Raw genomic sequence first — 22,825 nt, 5'->3', positions numbered from 1 at the left:
CTGCCAAGCAGCCTCGGTGCCAGGGCCAGAAAAGCTGTAAGAATAAGCCACTTGCCTTTTAAAATTGGGTCTGGAAAGACATTATCTTGGCGAGAAGCAAAGCCTCAGCTTCAGAAGCCCCAGTGTTAGTAGGTGAGTTCAAGCTTTCACTGATACTGTGCCTTCTCTGTTCCCCTTTATGATCTTTTATGTAGACACAGAGAAGTGGCCCACCAGATTGGGTACTTGAGCCCTTATTTACTTTCCTGGGAGAAATTCACTGGAATTCCCTGAATTTCGTAGTTTGGTTTGTATAATGGAGAAAAGAGAACACTCTTGTCCCGTGGCTTTCAAGAATCTGGTTCTGTGTGATCACACAGCAGAGGGGGGATGTTTTATCTAAGCATTTGGAGTTATTTGCAAGAAAGCTGCATGACCGAAGCAAGCGGTGATCAAGGAGGCCCAGATCTTTGGAGGTACCATCAGAAGTGCATGAAGCAAACTGTTCGTGAGTTTCATACAATCCTGTATTGTTCCCACAGGCACCCAGTGCAGGCAGTAGGCTACCACCAAGAAGACTGGTATTGCCCTCTAGGGGAATCCCTGGGCACTGCCAGGGATCCAGCTGGACTCTGGAGAATATTTTGCCTGCAGAACCACTGGAAACAGAATCACAGAAATATGTGGAGTTGGATAGATTAAAAAAAAAAAAAGCCCACTTGGGGATGGAGGGAAAAAACCCTATAAGAGCTGTGGGAAAGACTCAGGAGAAGACTGGTGAGTGGCAGCTGAGGTAGAGTGTCAAGCCCTACAGAGCCACTGTGACATACTAGATCCTGGAGAGCTGGGAACCGTAAGGCGCTGGGGACAGTGAACATGACACAGTTACCCGGCTGAGCCCCTTTACCATCCCAGGCATAAGAACAAGGGAGACACAGGAAGACATGCTCCATCAAGGAGTGTGGTGAGTGAAAGAGAGAGACAGAGAGAAGCAGTGACAGAGCTGGAGAAACAGAGACACTGAGAGATTGAGACCTGGGGAGAAGACAAAATGAATAGTGAGCCAAGAGAGTTGAAGGAAAGAGGAGAAATGTGTATTAAGGGGAATATAGTTGAAAAATTGGTCTCTGTGAGTTTATCAGGAGCACATCTTTTCTTCCCAATAGCTTAGCAGTCCCCAGGGCTGCTGGTAGGAGTCCAGGAGCAGATTTGTGAGACGCCCAGGCTGAGTGATTTCCCTTGCATGTAGAAGTGTCTCACCTATTCAAGCTGTGAAAAACCATCTCCCTCATCATATCAATCAGATTGATGTTTGGACACAGCTCCTGCCATCTGAGAAACGAAGGGCACACATTTGGTGACTTCTTCTTTTTGGACCTCCTTCTCCTCCAGAGCAATTCTCTTGACAACATCCATCCAGAAGTTAATTGTTGGCATAGTCCCACAGCAGGCAGAGTCCATGGCTGGAGAACAGGGCTGGTGAGGTCAGAGATCCTGGGACCGTCTGCCATCAGTCGTATGACCTTAGTCTGGCCTGCTCCAGAAAACCACTATTATACGGTTCTGCCAAAGGAGCAGCGTTTACAGGGATCTTTTCTTCTTGGGGCTGGTATAAGAGCAGAGGCTCTAAAGTTCTAGATCCTCTGCTCAACTATAGCAGGACTCAGGAACTTGGGGTACCCACAGGGGCATCTGCAGAAGACTCACCCATTTCCTAACAGCAGAGCCCAAGCCAGAAACATGACCAAGGTCTCAACTCAAAGAGAAAACTGTAAGACACAATTTTGCCTCTCTCCCCTCATAGAAAGATTCTAGGCTCTGCTCAATACCTCCTTCTTTCCTTTCTTACCAAGGCAAAGCCATGGGGAAAATTAGGAAGGGAGGGCATACCTTACTTCCCTGGAGTTGTAGGATAATCCTCCACTTATATGTCAACCAGTTTCCTCAAAGGCCATCCATGGGAGGATGCAGACCTCAAAGTCAAGAGAGTTGTGTCTCTCTGAGGCTCCTGAAGGGCTAGGGAACACAACAAGCAGTTTGATAGACACTGGTTAAGAGTCAGTTCTTTTAGAAAACCTTCCATACGTGAATCCCACCTAGTCCTGGGCACTCAAATACTTTCACAGTCTTTAGAAATAATAATTATTAGGTTTTGTATATTATTATTTCCTTGATTTGGCTATTTTTCATCATGCTTCTTTCTCTGAGGCAAGGACCATATTTCTTTCCCCTTCCCTCCACCCTCACTGACAACCATGGCTTTACCTCAACCCACTCCTTGCCTTTCATCACCCTGGATACAGCTCTCTCATGACACTCTATTCTCAGGGTGGGGTATTGACTACCTATTTCCCAGACTGTGTTCTTCTGTCAAAGTCAGTTACCTTCCATGGAAATCACCCACATCCCCAACTCTCACCTTTCCTTTAGTGTGTTCTGTGAACCCGCACAGCATGTCTTCTTGCCCCCTCCCTGGGTCTCCGTTACTCTGTCTATAAAATGATTACAATTCTAGCTTTCTCCAGCTTGGTCAAAATCTGTTCGAGGAATCAACAGCTTGTGTTTTGTCCTCATTCAGTTAAAACCGAGAAGGATTTGGAGGAAATTATTTTTAAAAGCCAATTTTTTTCTCTATTGTGTTTCTAAAACTGGAATGGGAGGAGTTGGGAGAAGCGCTTATTTTCTAAAGAGTGGTGGGGGAGGGTAAAGGTGGGTAGGGTCAAGGGCAGCTAGGTGTGAGGGGTGGTGTTGGGGCAGAGTTAGAAGGACTAGGAGATCACATCTAGGGTTTTGACCCTGACTGCCTCACCAGGGCTACCACCTTCATGGCCTCCGACACTTATGCTGCCACATCTCATACCAAAATAGACCCAAGGATCAGTTGGAGGCTTGCAGGACCTCTTTCTTATATTTCCACCCCCAAACCACATTTCCAGATGTCTCTGCAGCAAAGCAAAATTCCACATAGGCAAGCCTTAGGGGAGGAGGGAAAGAAAAAAAGAAAAAGAGACAATTGGCACTGAAAAGCAGAAAGAGAAGATGGAGGTCTTAGAGAAGGGAGTATCCTGAGGAGGTGGGGACAAGGGGAGGAGAAGGGGAGGAGGAGAGGAGGAGGAAAGTGGGCCTGTCCCTTTAAGGGGGTTGGCTGTCAATCAGAAAGCCCTTTTCATTGCAGGAGAAGAGGACAAAGATACTCAGAGAGAAAAAGTAAAGGACCGAAGAAGGAGACTGGAGAGACCAGGATCCTTCCAGCTGAACAAACAGACTAGCCAGCCGGCTACCGTTGGAGTCAGAGTCCCAAAGACATGGGTGAGTTTCAAAAACTTTAGATTGGAAGATTCAAGCCAGAGCATAGGAATTTGCAAGAACTTTGGGGTTCAGAGTTTCTAATGGTTGAAATGAATTGTGTTCTGGCACTTGTTTTCTTTTTCATTCCTTAGCACGCAATTAGATTAACTCCTTCTCTGCTGTACTGAGAATGATGCTTTATTGCCAAAGAACTCCAGCAACACATGGAGAGTCCCACAGGTCCTTGGAGAGAGTGTCTGGAGGGCTGGATGTGGTCATGTGTCCTCCTACCCCCTTCCTTCCCTCTGCCTTCTCTTTTCCCCTGGTCCCCATGTACTGGTAATGGCCTGGTCAGCTGACATCCTTGGTTCTGCTGGAGGCAACTAATGTTGGCTGGCTCTCAGCTGTACAAAATGACTGCTTGCTTGAAACAAAATTTGGACCCTGTGGGGCATCAGAATGAAATTGGGTGACATGGATTCAGGCTTCGTCATGGCTGAGGAGGCCAATCTCAAGTTCAGGAAATGAAAATAAAGTCCTCAATGGCTTTACCATAAGGAAGAGATATGGGTACGGCTGTGTGTGTGTGCACATGTATGCACCCATTTGGGTGACCATATCTAGTAAATATTATAGACTTAGCCTTCCTGAGGGCATGACTCAGATTCTAAATCCCTGCTATGACAAGGAGGCTACTGGGACCTTAGGGCTCTTGCTGACTTGGTTGAGTCCTGAGGGCATCTCCGTAGAGAGAAGCTACATGGTCTGGTCTCCTGTAGTGTCCACTCAGTGCGAGACGTACAGAGCACAAGGATTTTTGTCCATACAGGAGGCCACAGAAACATGTAGACATTGCTCACATTTGGCAAAACAAGAGCAACAGCTTGAATGTGTCCTAAATGAAATGAGAATCAACTGTCCTGTGCATTCACCATCAAATGTATTACCCAGAAGGTTCCAAAAGCATCTACGGAGATGGGTTTTCAATTATATTAGGCTAGTGTCAGTTTTTAGGTTGTTTCATCCCGAAACACTGAGAGAGCTCTTGAGGCATGTATTCAGGCAGGATAATTAAGAAGGCATGAGCACTGGACTAGAAGTGAACATAATGAGGTTCAAATCCCAGATCTGCTACTTATGAACTTCGTGACATTGGGTAGGTTGCTATGAATTATTACGTCATCATCTGGAAAATAGGGATAAAGATGATTGCTTTGTCTACTTTCAGAGTTATAAAAATAAAAAATAATATGTGGGAGTACTTTGAAAATGGGCAAACTCTATAACAGTTATAAATAATAATAATACTAATTATTATACAATGATGCATGTACAGGCTGTCTCTTATTCTTCCTGAAATGATTGAGCTTTCTTTGCATGTACTTTGTGCACTTGGGTAAGAATTGTCCAATTGAGTGGGGCCAGATGAGAGGTGAATATTGCAAGAACTCAATTCCTGTCCTAGGTAATGTCAAGAACCTTACCTGAAGTCAGGGCAGCTGATTAGGTAGGTTGTGAATAAAAAACAGAGAGGGAGTAAGGAAGGATGCTGAATACCACTTCCTCAGGGAGTAAAAGCCCTGAGGAAAAGGCAGGAAAAATCAGGTGACCATAGGGACATTTTCCTGTTACAGAGGCGGATGATTTCCTCCAGGGAAGATTATTGCAGATGAGGGCACAGTCGAAGCTGTATATGGGATCTCTTATTCTGAGGGTGAGCCGTACTTGGGCTAGGTGCACACGATGGAGTGGCCATTATGTTCTCAGTTATGCAATAGCAAAGTACTGATATTTCAAATACTTTGTAAGTAATAGACCATCTCTAGCAAGGCACTGGACTGCTACTGCTTCTGACAGGGAGTGTGTTGCTGTTTAACTACTGCACTAGACAAATTATATCATAGAATCTGGGATTGGACTGGAAGGAACTTTAGAAGCTGTCTGAGCTAATTCTCAGTGCAGAATTCCCTTCTCCAATGTTCCTACAGCTTCTTCTTCATCATCCCCAGGAACAGGAAGCTCACTACCTCCACCACAGAGAATCAAGTAGGAGGAACAGGGAATTCTGTAGTGTTCACACAAGAGATTTACAAGGGACATGATAGTTCATTAAACCTCTTCCTGATTTGGGAGAGGGATGTTCCAAATGAGTCTTTCGGATAACAATGGAACTGGAAAAGAGCCAAAGAGCAGTAGCTGATTATTCTCTGCTTAGCAACACAATGCCATTACTGAACAGCAAAATATTGGCTCTTGCAAAGCCTGATGTCTGAGAACAGTGGCTGTTACCCTGGTAACCAGACTATGATGCTTCCCTCCAAAGGTGGCTGTTTGCTGAGCAGTGTAGGTTTGGCTGGCTCACAGTGTGAGTGCAGCCCAGGCAAAAAGTGTGAAGGCAGAGCAGGGGTCCAGGTTTTTACAAAATGCCTGAAGACTAACTGAATCCCATCATGATGGCAAGAAGGCTGCAAGAGTGCCAGGAGCTAAAAAGAAAGCAGATGAAACCAGCACATTCACGTACTTTTCCTAGAGACACTGACTAAAATGATCATATGTACCCTTCCCCACCGGACTCCTCACCTCGGCCTGGCAGAGCCAGAGGAGAACCAGGCAGATTGGAAGGTCTGCTCTGCTTCAAGAGCCTTTTGCCCTGGGTTTCTTCTAGGAGAAGGTCTGTTCTGCTTCAAGGGCCTTTTGCCCTGGGTTTCTTCTAGGAAAGCCAGAAATTTACTCAATAACCTGACAACTAGAACTACGCTCTCAAATCTCTCTGAGTAGTAAATAGACCCAAAGAAACCCTTGAGAAATGGGTAGGAGGGAAAATACAGTCTCCAAACTCATGAAAGCAGAACCCTAGCCAATGGCATCTTTCCCCCTTGTTGTGTGTTAACTTGAAGCCTTGAAAACCACCCCCAGGGTTCTTGGTGTTGACAGAAAGCAACAGTAGAAATGCCCTCCTTGCCCACAGAACTTCAGGTCCAGAAAACATCAAGTTAGGGCAGTAAACTGATTGGGAAAGATAACAGCAGCCTTGGCAGGTGAATAGAGTAGCTTTCCCTTCCCTTCCCACTGTCAGGGCCTGCCCAGTGTCAAACTCTCATCAAAAACCCCTTGGTTATTTTAAAATGGTCCTAAAGGTGATCACTCAGCTCTGCACTGGCCTCTGAGCTTTCTGCCAGGCCAGGCTCTGGAAAGGAGTCAGTGACATCCTAAGGAAGAGAACAAGGTTCCCTAGATCAGCTTCACACTGCGACCAAGGGAAGAGCAGGAATTGGTGGGAGACTGGGCTAAGGAAGAAAGTATGGAAACTGTTGTCTCTCAGCTTAGTGCCAGTTGCTTCTCTTTCACTTTCCCAGAAGTGGGCAAAGTGAGGACAACATATCAGGGAGAGAGTTTAACAATCCAGTCTCTACCCCAGCCTCCCAATGTTTGGGTACAAGTTGGCATACATCAATGCACATGTGCACCCATGCATGTATGCATGGGTTAGTGTGTGTGTTTGGGGGAGGAGTAGGGAATATAGGAAACAAAGTGGTCCAGATGCTGTTGCCATGGTAGTAATAATATCTTTTCAAAGAGAAGGCTGCGTTTCATTTTTATTTAATTATGCCTGCATGACTTGACTATCTAGCAAGCTTGGATTTTCATGCCTCAGTGGCTACAGAGCCCCTTTCCAGCACTTGAACATGGTATAAGTGCTGATTTCATGTAGGAAAGACATGATTACAAGCAGGGCTTTGTCTGATTTGGATAAAGCCAGAAGCAAAAGTCTTTGTCTCTGGCACCTCCTGATGATTGTTGTTTTACTCCTAGAACCCACCCATTCATCCCCATCCATTCCTGGTACCAGTCACGGCTGCTCTAGCATCTTGGCCCTGTCAACTGCGATAGGTCCTGATCAAGTGAGCCTCTGTTCATGGGGTGAGGTTAAGGGGTGGGTTCTGGGAGGAGGGTAAAACTGTAGCTCAGATTAGAGACTTAGAGAGATGGGGCCAGTTTTTCACTCAATGAGCCTGCCTGTTGTTTAGCTCTATTGTATAGGGTTCTTCTATCTCTCCCTTTGTCAGCTGGATTCAAGGGACAGGCTGGGATTTGTGCAAGGCACAATTGGTCTCTTTCTATCATCCCTTTTGATCAAAGACCTTCCTTTCCTCCCTTTGATGGGTTCCCAGATTCAAACTGAATTTCCATCATGGAGCTCGTCCTTGAGGCATGCCCAGGGCATGGGAAAGGAGGGAGGGCTTGGGAGCTCTTGGCTCCTGCTTAAAGAAACAGCATCAGAATCAACCCAGTACAACCCAGTATCTATTTCTGGATAGACAGAAATCTGGACGAGAGTCACAGCAGTCCTGTTGATCCTTGTCAGATTCCTGTGAAGAGCATTAATGAGAAGGACTTGAAGTTCTATCACAGATTGATTAGTTTTGGGAATTCACAGATACATCTAGCCAACACTGAATATTTCCCCTTTGCTTACATTTTGCCCACAGGGCTTGGTTATACACATTTTAACACTAGATTGTAGGTAGCTTTGGTCTTTGATTTGACGCTATGTTTGTTCTCCCCAAGACTGAAAGGTTTCTGAAGGAAGGGACTGGGCCTTATAGTTCCCTTTTGTTTCCCACAGTATCTGGGTTATTGCCATATGCTTAATAATTGTACTGAATTCAATGAATGGAAAGGAAAACCCTGGGGAAGGTCATTATTTTTCTGTATGATCTCTCATCAAAGTCAGGTGGTTTAGGGACTTCCCTGGCAGTCCAGTGGTTAAGACTTTGCCTTCCAATGCAGGGGGCACAAGTTCAATTCCTGGTCATGGAGCTAAGATCCCACATCCCTAAGAGCCAAAACCTCCAAGAAAACATAAAATAGAAGCAATATATTATAACCAATTCAGTAATGACTTTAAAAATGATCTATATAAAAATCTTTAGAAAAGGTCAGGTGGTTCAATTCAATTCAGTTGCATTGGGTAATATTATTGCTATATAGTTCTTTTCTGCCAACTCCACCATGTTGCAGTCAATACTTAGCCTGGAAATGTAAGAATGTTTCCTGAGAGGCCAAGGAGGTTCTACAGAATCCCTCATGGCCTTCCTGAATCAAACCGGTAACTTTTCAACCATGAAGTCTTCTGAAATGGAGACCCTTTGGTTTTAGGTTATTGTTCACACAACCCCAAATTAAAGGGAACCCAATGAACCTTCCTCAGAATGTTTTGATTGCAAACTCCTTTGATGACACAATTTCTTGCATGTTCTGAGTTTTTCCCAGTTGGAATCCAAAATTTGATTTTTTGCTTGGGCTGACTGGTGGAGATTCTTCACTTCTGCTGAACTTAAATGCCCTCAGAACAAACATTTCATTTCAATGTGAAGAGATGGACATCTTATGCTGATATTGTTGAACTATTTATAGCTAAAGAGTGATAGATATACTCAGGACCATTTAATTTCAGCTCCACATTAGAGATTCATTAAAGCCTAGGTTTTTCTTGTACCTTGCTTCGAGTGACAGTAAAGCAGAAATGGGGGTGCTAAGTTATTTGAGCTCTAAGAAAATGGAGGAAAAATGGATTGAAGAATAGAGAATATCAGTGGATGATTCAGAGTTGCTCCCAAGGCTTAGCCCTTTATCACCCAGTAAGAACACTATATATGATACTCTCTGATTATTTGGATGATACAGGGATCAGATGGACTAACGAGGCTTTCCCCCCTAATCTTTACAACCCTGGAGGGGGGATCAGCTGAAACTTAGAGTGGAATTCTGTTTCATTAGCAAGAGTTCAAGTTTTTTCATTCCTGATCTCACCTGCACCACCATTTTAGCCCTCTCCAGGATAAAAAAGGTGGGGTGAGTCAGTGGGCACAGGATGGTCACTTGCTTGGGAGGATGGTTCTCCTTACTTTGGGCTAAATAAACAGTTCTTTCATTGTTCCCTGGGTCTGACCCCCTTCCCACCCCCAGGCCTGGAGGCCCCTGCAGAATACCAATGAGGCTCCTGAGATCTCAGGGAAAAAACAAGGCTTCTTTGTCCAAGGGAGCTATGGAGGGTTCTGTCCAAGCCCTGACCCTGTGCTGGGGAGAGAGGGAACAGTGGGGTCATGCACCTTCTCCTCCCTCCACCCCCAGGCTTCAGAGACCTTCTTTAGTAGAAGATTCTAAGAGTTTGGGAGTGGGGAAGATTTGGATAGGCAGAGAAGGAAAATGGCAGCACTGTTTATTTCCAAGCTCCTTTTCTTGACTTACAAGATGCATCTAGTATCTTGACCTATTAAGAAAGAGGAAGATCAATATCTGAATGTTTCCTGAGAACAATAATCAATTTCAAGTGCTGTGTTTTTCTCTCTGGTTTATATATGCGTTTATGTGCATGTTTGCATCCATGCATGTGCCCCCGCTCTGGCACAAGTGTGTGCGTGTGGGAACACACACACACACACATACTCACACCCCATGCACCAGCTCTAATGAGGCACTCTTACCAAGCACAATTCATATTAAGTAAACTCTGCCTCCACTTAGAGCAGCGAAGCTACAAACTGATTGCTTTCCATAGAGGCCAAGTTTTCCGACAGCAGGCCTTCAGTTCTTAGAAAAGGGAGGAAATGCAGTTCTGCTTCAAATGTTAGCTACTTATTTTGCTTGGCTTGGGCTTCTATGCCTCATCTCTGGGGTGACACACAAGAATATTGAGGAAGAGGCTCTTTGAGCACCAAGGAAGGGCTATCATTATAGGGGACAGTGGGTAAGAGGACTCACTCACGCTGTGGCCCTGAGAGCAGAGACAAATGCCACTACCTCAGCTTTCTCACGATAGAGAGAATTTGGTCCTTCAGAATCTGTTCACATGGACATAGTTCAGGCACATCACCAGATGATCAAGCACTAAGGGCTAAAAAGAAACTGTACTAGTATTAAGAGAGTCAGGCAAAGGATTTTCCTGGTCCCTGGCATTAAAAAAATGAGCTTTGGATAAAGTCCAAATCTAAAAGTCAATACAATGCATTTTATTTGTGTAAGGAGTTTCAGCATGCTTTCCTAAAATAGCAGCTTCTTGGCACATTTGCTATTTATTTGTGTGTGTGTATTCACACAAATAATTTATATATGCATATAGTATATCAACCCTGAATATTCATTGGAAGGACTGATTCTGAAACTCCAATACTTTGGCCACTTGATGCATAGAGATGACTCATTGGAAAAGACCCTGATGCTGGAAAACATTAAGGGCAGAAGGAGAAGAAGATGACAGAGGACGAGATGGTTGGATGGCATCATCGACTCAATGGACATGAGTCTGAGCAAACTCTGGGAGATAGTGAAGGACAGAGAAGCCTGGCATGCTGCAGTCCATGGGGTCACAAAGAGTCAAATACAACAGTGACTGAACAGCAACAATGCATATAATATATACAAAATAATTCATGTATCATATCTATGATATGTGAACAGATGGATAAAATTAGTGTATATATAACTTCTTTTCTGAAGATTTTCATTTCTTTCACCTTTTGGGGTTGTGGCCAAGAGACTAGAAGGTGCCTTTCCCATCATCTACTGGACATTTGTTGTTTCACTCCACATGACACCTTAGAGCTCAGGGCTTGTACTTGGGACACAGCTACTCTCAGAACCTGTGACTTCTTACGTGCCCTTCCTGTTTCTCAGCAACACTTTCATGGGGCCTGGGGTACCAGATCTGTGGAATTTCAGAGTCTCAGCATTTTAAGACACCTGTATTCCCAGGTCCTAGTGTGTTTTGTCACGCCAGAAAGACATTTCATGCTTTGTTGACTTTGTATAACGTCTCTTTGTAGTTGTTTTGACAGAACTCCAGGGTAGAACTAAGGGTGGGGACATTGGCCAAACTATAGCATAGGGGGACAAGTCAGCCATGCAAAGTGTCCCGAAAGCATTCAGCCTGTATGTTTACTACTGCGAGTAATAGTCATCCTCCCATGAACATCTCCTATCCTCTGCCAGTTCCCTCCTTTCTTTGGAGCGCTCTCCAGACATCCAGACTAAGAAGAATCAAGCATTCTGTGCTGCAAATGCGATGTTCAGAAATACCCAGGAACATGCAATTTCAGTTTTCCCACCTGAAATGCTCTTTAAGGGTCAACTCTTGTCTGACAATATCAATATTTCTATGAAATTGGAAAGGCATTTACCCTTTGTAACCATTTACTAGGCTGCCTGAAACTGTTGGTTGAAAATGTCAGGTCTACCTAGCTCATTCTCCTCCATAAACAAAAATGTCCCTATGGCAGAGTCTATGTCTTTTATATGTTCACACTCCACATGACACCTAGCACAATGCTGGGCACATAGTAAGTACTCCATAAAAGTTGATAAATGGCGAAAACAAACAAATCAGAAGGATAAGAAAGGAGGGAGTGAGAGCATCATCTTTCTAGTGGCCTACTTGAATACTGATTATTCAAAAACTCATGGACATTTTGGGAATTCAAGGCAAGGATTTATCTTCAAGAATGGAACAAAATATGGTTGAGGGGATTCAGTCTCATATTCCAAAATTCTGAGGTTCTAGACTCTCCTGCTTTTGGTCTCTGAGGTGACCCCTCCTCCATCCCTGCATCCATGCATGTGAGCACAGGGCCTGGCTGGGCTGGCAGACAGAGATGAGTGATGAACTATGTATTGTACATCCCTGACTGTTTGCCCTCCTTTTTCTTCAGGCTTATTAGAGTGCTGTGCAAGATGTCTCGTAGGGGCCCCCTTTGCTTCCCTGGTGGCCACTGGATTGTGTTTCTTTGGGGTGGCACTATTCTGTGGCTGTGGACATGAAGCACTCACTGGTACAGAAAAGCTAATTGAGACATATTTCTCCAAAAACTACCAGGACTATGAGTATCTTATCAATGTGTAAGTACCTACTCTCCCCCACCAATCCTGTCTATCTTCGAGACACAGAACTCATCAGTACCTTAGTGACTAGTAGGAGATTGGTGTGGAGGCAGACAGAATTCCGGGGTCTTCCTTCTTTTTTAAAAAACATTTTTTATTGGGGTATAGTTGCTTTACAGTGTTGTGTTAGTTTCTGCTGTACAACACAGTGAATCAGCTATATGTATACACATAGCCTCTCCCTCTTGGACCTCCATCCTACCCTCACCCACCATCCTACCCATCTAGGTCATCATAGAACACAGAGGTGAGCTCTCTGTGCTAATAGAGCAGCTTCCCACTAGCTATCTATTTTACACATGGTAGTGTATATATAGTGAAAGTGAATATATATATATATATATATATATATATATATATATATATGGCTTCCCAGGTGGTGTTAGTGGTAAAGAACCTGCCTGCCAAGGTTCTTGGTTGGGAAAGTCCTGGGTTGGGAAGGTCCCCTGGAGGAGGGTGTGGCTACCCACTCCAGTATTCTTGCCTAGAGAATCCCCATGGACAGAGGAGCCTGGCGGGCTATGGTCCATAGTGTTGCAAAGAGCTGGACATGACTGAAGCGACTTAGCACACACACAGTGTATATATATGTCAATCCCAATCTCCCAATTTATCCACCCCCCACTCTCTGTCCACACATGTGTTCTATACATTTATGTCTCTATTCCTGCCCTGCATATAGGTTCATCTGTACCATTTTTTCTAGATTCCACATACACACATTGATATGTGTGCAGATTCCACCTATAGCACATCTGAAGCCCTAAATGAAGGGGAAGTGCCACATTCAGGGGAGGAGGTCTGCCTGCCTGCCACCTCACTCCTACCACACCCACTCCACCCCTGCCCTTGCTTTGTCTCACATGTTCTCATTTCTGCTAGGTAGGGTTAACATGGACTGAGTTGGAGCCTCTGCAGTGGTCCATATAGAGAACTCGCAGGAGGCAGACTGATGAGACAAGAGTGGGGCTGCTGCTCTCGTTTCACCACACCACTTGAGTGTGCTCCAGCCCAATACTAAGCCTCTCCTGTTTCTAGACCAAGTTAGGCTCTACTTCCTTCATCCTAGCTCCTCTCTCCTCTCTCCTCTGAGGGAGCATCTCTGAAGGGTCAGGCCAAGGAAAGTAGGGTCCCAGTTCTTCAGGTCACAGGGTAAGACAAATGTGGGGGAGGAGCATCTTCTGTTACTTCAATAAGTGTTGCTCAGTCGTGCCCGACTCTTTGTGACCCTCTGGACTGTAGCCCGCCAGGCTCCTCTGTCCATGGGATTCTCCAGGCAAGAATACTGGAGTGGGTTGCCATTCCCTTCTCCAGTTACCTCAATAAGTACAAGGTAGAAGCCTAGAGGAAGAACCTAGTGATTCCCCTAAAGCATCTCTAGCCTTGTTTATGAGCCTATTCAAGAGTCCAACTGACTTATGCAGCAAGGGAACAGGGTCCTCCATGCATAAGATTTTCTGGTTTTGTGTTATCTGTTAACACAGGATCCATGCTTTCCAGTATGTCATCTATGGAACTGCCTCTTTCTTCTTCCTTTATGGGGCCCTCCTGCTGGCCGAGGGCTTCTACACCACCGGCGCAGTCAGGCAGATCTTTGGCGACTACAAGACCACCATCTGCGGCAAGGGCCTGAGTGCAACGGTAACAGGGGGCCAGAAGGGGAGGGGTTCCAGAGGCCAACATCAAGCTCATTCTTTGGAGCGGGTGTGTCATTGTTTGGGAAAATGGCTAGGACATCCCGACAAGGTGATCATCCTCAGGATTTTGTGGCAATAACAAGGGGTGGGGGACAACTGGGCATGAGTCTGTGGCCTCATCCCCACCCAAGGCTGGGTCCTCTCTAGGGGCCTGGCTTCTGAGTGAGGACCTGATGGCTACGGCCAAATGAGGTCAGGAAGAACGTGGTGCCCAGCTGGCTTAGCCTCGCTTTTCAAAAGGTCCCTAGAAAATTTCATCTCAAAAGGGAAAGCCTGAGTTCTGTGGGGTGCTTCATACAATCAGACCATTTCTAAGCCATCTACTGGTACCTCTTTGATCCCTTCCTAGCTGGGACCACAACAAGAGTAGATCTGACTGCCTAAGAATTTAAAATGTTTCTCAGTGGATTGAGATGTAGGTTCCTGATCTGAGAGGGAGGGTGGATCATAGAAATTAAGTAATTGACTCCGAGATGGAATCCATACTATTCTGGGATCCTACATTGTTGAAGGTCCCAGAGGGAACTAGCATAGATCTGCATGTTTAAGGCCTTATCTGTCAGAGGGCTATTATGCTTCTAGTGAGGTACGCATTGGTTTCCAGCCTCTACAGTTAAAGACCATTTGGGGGCTGAACATCTGGGGGTTGCGCTGTTATCTTTTGTGGCTAGCAGTTGGCTTAGAAAGGTTTTTGGATTGGAATTGAAATCTCTGATTGGCTTTGTTCAATAACTAGGGATCCAAAGTCCTTTGACAAGGGGCATTTTCTAAGCTCAGCCTAAGGCATTTAAATGGCACGACTTTCTTTCAAGATCTCTTTTGATTTCTTCACACCTTATCTGTCCAAACAATCTCCCGAAACCTTTCTAACCCAGGGGTCCTCCTCACTCCAACCCCCACCCATTCTCCCCCTCCCCGTCATTACTTGGGGCCAATTCTCTAGTAGATAAGATACTGCCAATGACATTTGGCAGAGGTGCCCCGCTTACTAATTTTATTTGGTGGAGATCCCTGAAATCTGGTTTCATGTCTGGCACGTGCCATTCCAGGATCTCTTTGTTTACCTTTCAATGTCTGCAGGCTGACACTGATTTCTAACCACTCCATGTCAATTGTTTTAGTTTGTGGGCATCACCTATGCCCTGACCGTTGTGTGGCTCCTGGTGTTTGCCTGCTCTGCTGTGCCTGTATACATTTACTTCAACACCTGGACCACCTGCCAGTCTATTGCTGCCCCCAGCAAGACCTCTGCAAGTATAGGCACTCTCTGTGCTGATGCCAGAATGTATGGTGAGTTAGGGTGGCTTGGCTCTCCCACTCCCTATAGAAGCATGATATATTTGGTTCTTAGGCTAAGGAGGGTGGTATTATGGGGAGAAATAAGAAGTATGGATGCTCGTTAATCCCTCTCCACTGAAACCAGAGAGATTTCTTCCCTGAGAAGGGAACTTGTTGGAAGTGGTGGGAGTTTTCTTGGCTGTTTGCATTGCTTTCTCTTAGTTGACTGCTGTTCTGAAACCAGAAGCAGCCCATTTCAATAACAAACAGAAAATTTTTCAACTGTTCAATACCACCTTCTATTTTTTGAGTAAATCTTTAGAAAAGAAAATCCTCATAATTAGTAGGACCCAACTTTTAAGCCAGGCTGATTAAAGATGAAAGAAGTTCTCCAGGTAACCCCAAAGCTCCGTGAAGGTTACTTTGTGATATTTGTCTCTTACTTAGGTGTTCTCCCATGGAATGCTTTCCCTGGCAAGGTGTGTGGCTCCAACCTTCTGTCCATCTGCAAAACAGCTGAGGTGAGTGAGCCATTGGGTTATTTTACAATGAAATGGCCCAAACTGTAACATTTCTACCCATCTTGGATTTTAAGGACTACAGTTTCTCTTTGCTGGGTTTTGAGTTAGCAGATTGTCTTCTATGAAATATCGCCTGAGCCAGTAAGCGTATACTTGGTAAAATATCTAGTTTCCTAAAAACAGCAGATAAAACCTTCCATTCTAAGGCTTACTCTCTTAAAAGAGAAATTTGTAGATTTAGGTAAAGATAGAGCTTAATGGCAAAATCCCTCAAGTGAACATTTTTATTCTTAAAAACCTTATCAAGGAAATGAGTTGTGCACAGATATTCATAGATTTTATAACACACATTTCGTTTGGAACTTCTCAATCTCATTTAAAAAGAAAGTACATTTGAAAAAGGAAAACACTGTATTGAAAATGGATATTATGCACAAATGCAGCAGGGGAATAAAAGGAAGGAATAAGGCAGTAAACTATTTCTTTGAAAGCAAGATGTTTTGGGATCCCAGGCACAACCGTGGGGAACCAGTTGATTATTTGGGAGGACTATATTATTTTATGAGTATTCTGTGTTCTGGGTGCTATGGGTACACGGAAGAATGGGAGGCCTATAGAAGTGACAAGTTAGTTAGAGATGCCAAATTAACACACAAAAATATATTAACACCTTCTGAAAGTTGCGCTTCACAATCTACAGCACAGCTTATTTTTGCTGTTGCAAGACCCAGCTCTTCTGCATTTTCTTACAGTTCCAAATGACCTTCCATCTGTTTATTGCTGCGTTTGTGGGGGCTGCAGCCACGCTGGTTTCCCTGGTGAGTTGTCTTTGAATGATCTTGGCAAATAAATGGTCCTGGGATAGCTTGGAGACAGCTATGCTGAAAGGTAAAAAGATAGATTCCTTCTAAACTTGAAATGCTGGAGAGAAGCTCCTGGGCAGAGACGGCAGAGTATAGAGACTATGTCTTTCTACTTTGGGTTGGCAAGGCAGAAAAATTTCAAAAATGAGATAGGAACAAGCAAAGTGATATGAGGGAAGAGGAGGAAAGAGATTCGTGGTCAAGAAATAAGATATTGGGACTTCCTTGGTGGTTCAGTGACTAAGATTCTGAGCTCCCAACACAAGGGACCTGGGTTTGATCCCTGATCAGGGAACTAGATACCACATGTCACAACTAAGAGTTCACATGCTGTTTCTAAAGATTCTACAGGCTGCAACAAAGATCAAAGATCCCATTTACTGCAACTAAGACCCGGCACAGCCAAATACATACATACATACATAATTTTAAAAAGAATAATAAGATATAGCATTTACAGAGCATGTAACATTGCCAAGTGCTTTGCAGTCAGAAATTATCATTAATTCTTAACACATCCTGGTCAGATCAGTGACAAGAACACTGAAACCTTACTAAACGTGATTTTTTGTAGCCTGAAATTCTATATACCATAAATAGGAATCCATCTTGGATGCCTTCCAAGGGATTTAGTTACTCTCCTGAAAATACAGGAAGGACCTCTTAACACTATTAGAATTGTTATTATTGATGGTGTGGCACAGTGTCAATGTCATGCCTTCATTATTAAGAACACGGGGTACTGAATAAGTGTTGATCTACCCAGGATCAGCTTGCAGCACTCCTGGCTCCCACCGCTGAGGGTTTTATCCAGAGTTGAGTTGTTCCTCATCTTGTGAAATAAATGGCTGTATTAAGTGGGAGAAAGTTGTGCTGCACAGTGGGGCTATGCCTCTACAGGAAGTCTAGGTCACTCAGACATACAGATATGATGATGGCAGAGTCCAGGTAGTGTTCACTTCCCTGAGGAAAACTCAGTGCTGGGCAGAGCAGAGGTGTAGAAAAAATCCTTGTTGAGTTGATTCTCTGGGCCTGTCTCATGGAGGACTTCTAGTCAAGTATACAGGGCAAAAGCCTGAATGTGTTCCTTTGTGCAGAATATTTTTTTCTTTATTTACCTGTGATTTTATTTCTACCCTTCCTCATTCCCAAAAGGATTGGAAGAGAGAGAGCTGCCTTTTCTATTCTCACTAGTCTTCTCTCTTCTCTTCCCTACAGCTCACCTTCATGATTGCTGCCACTTACAACTTTGCCGTCCTGAAACTCATGGGCCGAGGCACCAAGTTCTGATCTCCTGTAGAAATTTCCCTTTCTCTAATAGCGAGGCTCTAACCACACAGCCTACAGTGCTGCGTCTCCCATGTTAACTCTTTGCCTTTGCCACTGACTGGCCCTCTTCTTACTTGACGAGTGTAACAAGAAAGGAGAGTCTCATGGTGATTAATGTCTCTGCGGATTCTCCCCTCTTACGTACCTCTTTTAGTCATTTTGCTTCATAGCTGGTTCCTGCTAGAAATGGGAAATGCTTAAAGATGGTGACTCCCCAACTGCAAGTCACAAAGAAGTGGAGGCTCTCATTCAATTTTCAAGCATCTCCTGAGGACCAGGAAGTGTTTTCTTCTCAAAGGGCACTTCCACTGATGAAAACAAAGTGGAAAGAAAGATGTTCAGGTAGAGAGAAGGGAGGCACCTGTCCCTGTTGCCATCTTGGGAGCCAAATATATTCTCTTTGGTGTACAAAACCGAGAACTCACTCCAGTCTCCCTAGTACCACTGAAGAGAGAAGAAAAAAAAAAAAAAAAGAATGCCAGCAAAACAATAAGAGCATTTGCCCAAATCTACCTATTGCAGCTGGGAGAAGGGGGTCAAAGCAAGGATCTTTCTCCCATAGAAAGAGAGCACTGACCCCCATGGCGATGGACTATTTAAGCCCTAACTCAGCCAACCTTACTTATAGCATAAGGGAGCATAGTGTTTGTGTAGACAAAGGGGGCGCTTGGCCTTATACCTCGTTAGAGAAGAGAAACAGGGTGTAGTCAGCATCTTCTTACTCCCTTCTCCCTGATAACAGCTACCATGACAACCCTGTGGTTTCCAAGGAGCTGAGGATAGAGAGAAACTAGTTCATATGAAAAATAGACTGGCCTAAGGAGCAGCAGTCGCTAGTGGCTAACGGTGTAAACTGGGCCAGCCCTCTGGTAGACACAGGATAGATAACTTTTTGGATAGCATGTCTTTTTTCTGTTAATTAGTTGTGTACTTTGGCCTCTGTCATATCTTCACAATGGTGCTCTTTTCATGGGGTATTAGCCATTCAGTCATAGCAGGTGATTTGAAGATCTTGATTTGTTTCAGAATGATGCACATTTCGTATTTTCCAGCTTGTCTATCATTTGTTTGAGGTTGTACCAGAAAGGTCTGGAGAATGATTCTTTGATTATGATTCTCTAACAAATGAAAACTGGACATTAAACAACACAAATGATATGTAAAATTGGCTAGTTCTTGCATCTGTTGGGATTTTTGACCAATGATTCCGTTCTTTGCAGAAACAGATTTGGTGAATTCGAATCTCAGTTTGAGTAACATATCTGATTGTCCTTTCTAGGTGGTGGGAGATAATTTGATTTAGTAATGTTACCTTGGTGTGTTAAAGAGTTAGTTTTAACATACAAGTTATTCTCTCCTGGTGCAGATCACATAACTAAATGCACCAGCCATTAGCTATTCTGTTGGTGAGGTTCCATGGAAAAGGAAAGGGGGAAAGAGTTTGAAACTCAAATAGCTCCCAGGTTTCAGTCTTCCCTTTTTATGTTTGGGTTTTAATGTTGGGTTAAAAAACAAAAAGCTGATTGGTCCTTATTCAGGGAAAGATTTTACGGGTATGACTGTAGGCGGCTCTTTTGATGTAAAGAGTGGTTTTGCTTTCTCCCCCAAAGTGGTTTCAACAACATTTAAGGAGATGTAAAATTGTTACCAAAAAAACACTTGATATTTGTTTTCAGCAAAGTATACAATATAAGCTTCCAGGCTGCATATAGGGAGAAGATGGAAAAGGTTCTGTAAGAAACCAATCAAGATCAAGGAAAGTGAAGTAATCCATACCTTGTGTTTTGTTTTGATTTAATAATATAACAAATAACCAACCCTTCCCCGAAAACTTTCTATGTATACATACACACATATACACATACGAACAGAGTTAATCAACTGAAAGTGTTTCCTTCATTTCTGATATAGAATTTCAATTTTAACACACATAAAGGATAAACTTTTAGAAACTTATCTTACAAAATGTATTTTATAAAATTAAAGAAAATAAAATTAAGAATGTTCTCAATCAAACAACTGTGTCTTTGAATTGAATTGTTCTGTTTGACTCCACAATAGCAGTTCAACTAATTGCACCTTTATTGTGCTTTGTTCAAGGACCTCATTTATTTTTCAGGTCATCCCAAGTCATTCTCACAACAATTTTCTGAAATAAAGAGTAAATAAATCACTTCTGTTTTTATAGTTGGAGACACTAAGAAATAGAGGCAAGGTAAATTACCACAAATAACCAGTATATATCTGGGCTTGGACTAGCACTCAACTCAGGTCTTGATACTAATTCATTGCATTTTAGGGTTTCTTTTCACTTAGAAATTGGGTTTCAGAGTGTTGTACAAATTCAGAGTCAAATATGGTTACTTCTTTTATATGACAATGGGCTTCCCTTGTGGCTCAGCTGGTGAAGAATCCACCTGCAATGTGGGAGACCTGGGTTCGATCTCTGGGTTGGGAAGATCCCCTGTAAAAGGGAAAGGGTACCCACTCCAGTATTCTGGCCTGGAGAATTCCGTGGAGCTGTACAGTCCATGGGGTTGCAAAGAGTCGGACATGACGGAGTGACTTTCACTTTTATGTGACAATAGTGCCCCAGCCCTGGTGTGTATAGGATTCAGTTATTGTTAACTTTTCTTTGAGTTGTTTGTATATTCCAATAATGAACGCTTAGTGCTTCAGGCACGAATAATGCTTAGTTTTATATGAGAAGTACTGGGTGAAAGGTTTAATGTATGGGCAGAACAGATATAGTAAAGGCAGTGTAAATGTAAACAATCTGTGGCAGGGCAGTATTAAGCTAACTAGCAGCACATGCTATCCCAACGACCCACTCACTAGCCCACTTAGGACACAGCATCCAATCCCTGTCCCAACCCTAGGCTATGATTTGGCATTCTAACGACCAGCCTAAAGAGATGGCAAGGAGCATCATCAGAGAGAAAAGAGTCTAGCTTGGGGGCAACAAGATATTCATCAGTTAAGGAGCTCTGTACAAAAGTAGTTTCAATGTAATCTCCTGGTTTCTGCTTCACTGCAATTAATATTCTGCAAGCAAGGCTAGTTGGATGACTTTAAGACAAAAAGAATAAAAATATGAAAAGGACTTATTTTTAGACACTGGCAAACAAGGACAGAGCACCATATTTTGGAAAACTGATTCAGGGTGCTATAAAGTGAATGTATTTTTGCCTCAGAACAGTGGAAAGCCAGTTCCCAAGAAAGCTGTGTTCTCCATCTGCCCTTATTTGGCTCTGCCCTCTGGGACCCATCTATAGATCGAGTTTTCATGCTCTCAGAAGCTGAGAGCACATCCAGTCTATCAACTGAGTGCATTGTTCTTAGCTCTCCCACACACCATAAACCTCCTTTCTCTGAACTGAAAGAGTTCTCTTTGTGCCTAGATCAGCCAAAGATCAAGATGCAGCAGTATAAACAAGAAACATTTTCTTACAGCGTCAATTGTATTGCTTTTCACATCTCCAGGGTCAGTACTGAGTGCAGTTATGCAGGGTGTGGAAGCTGTGGGTTTGGCCCAGAGCAACATTCATTCATTCACTAATTCAGTCTACAAATATTAATTGGGCCCTTATAAGCTTTGTGCTAAATCCTAGGAATTTCAGGTTTGGGGGTGATGTGAGTAGAAAGGGGATAAAGATATAATCTCAAAGATCTCAGTCACCCTCAACCATAGTGGAGAAATCTCCCAGGGTGGAGCATGGGAGCAGTGGAGGCAGGGAGCATGCAAGAAGCAGTCTGACTGGCTGACTGCAGTGGGCATCTGAATTCTCCCTTCAGTATGTGGGAGAGGTTGAGGTTAAGGGCCATGACTTCACGTGGCTCTGGTTTTCTAGTGCCCTGATAAAAACAAAACTTCAATTTAGAGCCCTGACAACATGTGACTTGCTCTCTGTGTCACCCTGCTCCTGGCCTTACATGTGACAGTATTTATGCACACACTGTCACAATGAGTGTGCGTGCTTCCACCCACTCAGTCATCTGGGGAGTCAGAGGGCACACACATCAGAATTTACGTAAACACAGGCTATTCTGCCTGACTTTTTTTCCTTCCAGGCCAAATCTGAGAAGCCATGCATGGGTAATATGAGACGCATGATACTTTTCTCTTTGATTTTTCATATTGAGAGCACAGACAGCGTGTCTATTTTGACATTCATGTCTAGATTGATGAATATTAAGTAACAGGGAATAAATAGCCATTCTTACATTAAAAAATCAATACTTGCCTTTTCCTACATAAATAAAAAGGTAAGGAATTCAAGTCAATGTCTATAAATGGAAGATTTTCCTTGTCCAATTTGAAACAAGAAATCATACTTTTCCCAATTTTTATTGTCCTGGAAAGTTTGGTGTCTATGTGTTCCAGCTCTGGAACTCCTTGATTTGATCAACTTTATTCCAAAGGAAAGAAAATTAAGATAGAGTTATGAGCATTTTCCACGTAACGAAATAATCAAAGGAATATCCAAATAATCAAAGGAAATCCAACCTTAACATGATTCAAACCTTCGACAAATGTTCAATGAATTCTCTGTGCCAAGTGCCGTGCTAGTTGCTGGTAATATAGCTTAGAACTCAACTAAAGGAAAAAAAAGTTAAGGAGGGAGACAAGAAATGTGGTAAAGAATGAGAGTAACATCCTGAGACAGAAAAGGTGGGGAAAAAGAGAAATTTGTACAGTCCCTTGAGAAACGGAGTCAAGTAAATGAAGACGGAGGCATACGAGTCTGTGCCTAGAGAAAGAGGCCTGACATACTATGGTATTAGGGTCGAAAGATGTTAATGCATTTCTAATGCATTGTCCATCAACATAAACAGTAAGCCTCCAGCTCTGGGCTCTGAAGGAACTATATTAATTGATACTCCAATCTATTATGTGAAGGTCTAACTTTCAAACATGAAAAGGGAAAAACAG

The 22,825-nt window shown here is 43.5% G+C and overlaps 1 protein-coding gene across 2 annotated transcripts; it reads left to right on the top strand.

Annotated features, from left to right (window-relative positions):
- Positions 1-3,150: 3,150 nt before the first annotated feature.
- Positions 3,151-19,893, top strand: PLP1 (proteolipid protein 1). 2 transcript variants are annotated; one of them, XM_055562995.1, is made up of 7 exons: positions 3,151-3,288; positions 11,976-12,162; positions 13,689-13,845; positions 15,023-15,191; positions 15,627-15,700; positions 16,453-16,518; positions 17,782-19,893. In XM_055562995.1, the coding sequence occupies exons 1-7, from the start codon at positions 3,285-3,287 to the stop codon at positions 17,851-17,853; spliced, it is 729 nt and encodes a 242-aa protein (XP_055418970.1). In that variant the 5' UTR covers positions 3,151-3,284; the 3' UTR covers positions 17,854-19,893. The 2 variants fall into 2 exon arrangements, with proteins under 2 accessions (XP_055418970.1, XP_055418969.1); XM_055562994.1 differs by having other exon boundaries at positions 13,689-13,950.
- Positions 19,894-22,825: the final 2,932 nt, after the last annotated feature.

Source organism: Bubalus kerabau, chromosome X (genome assembly GCF_029407905.1).
Source record: "Bubalus kerabau isolate K-KA32 ecotype Philippines breed swamp buffalo chromosome X, PCC_UOA_SB_1v2, whole genome shotgun sequence".
NCBI classification, from domain to species: domain Eukaryota; kingdom Metazoa; phylum Chordata; class Mammalia; order Artiodactyla; family Bovidae; genus Bubalus; species Bubalus kerabau.
Note: the sequence above shows the minus strand (reverse complement) of the source record. Positions and strands in the feature narration are given on the sequence as shown.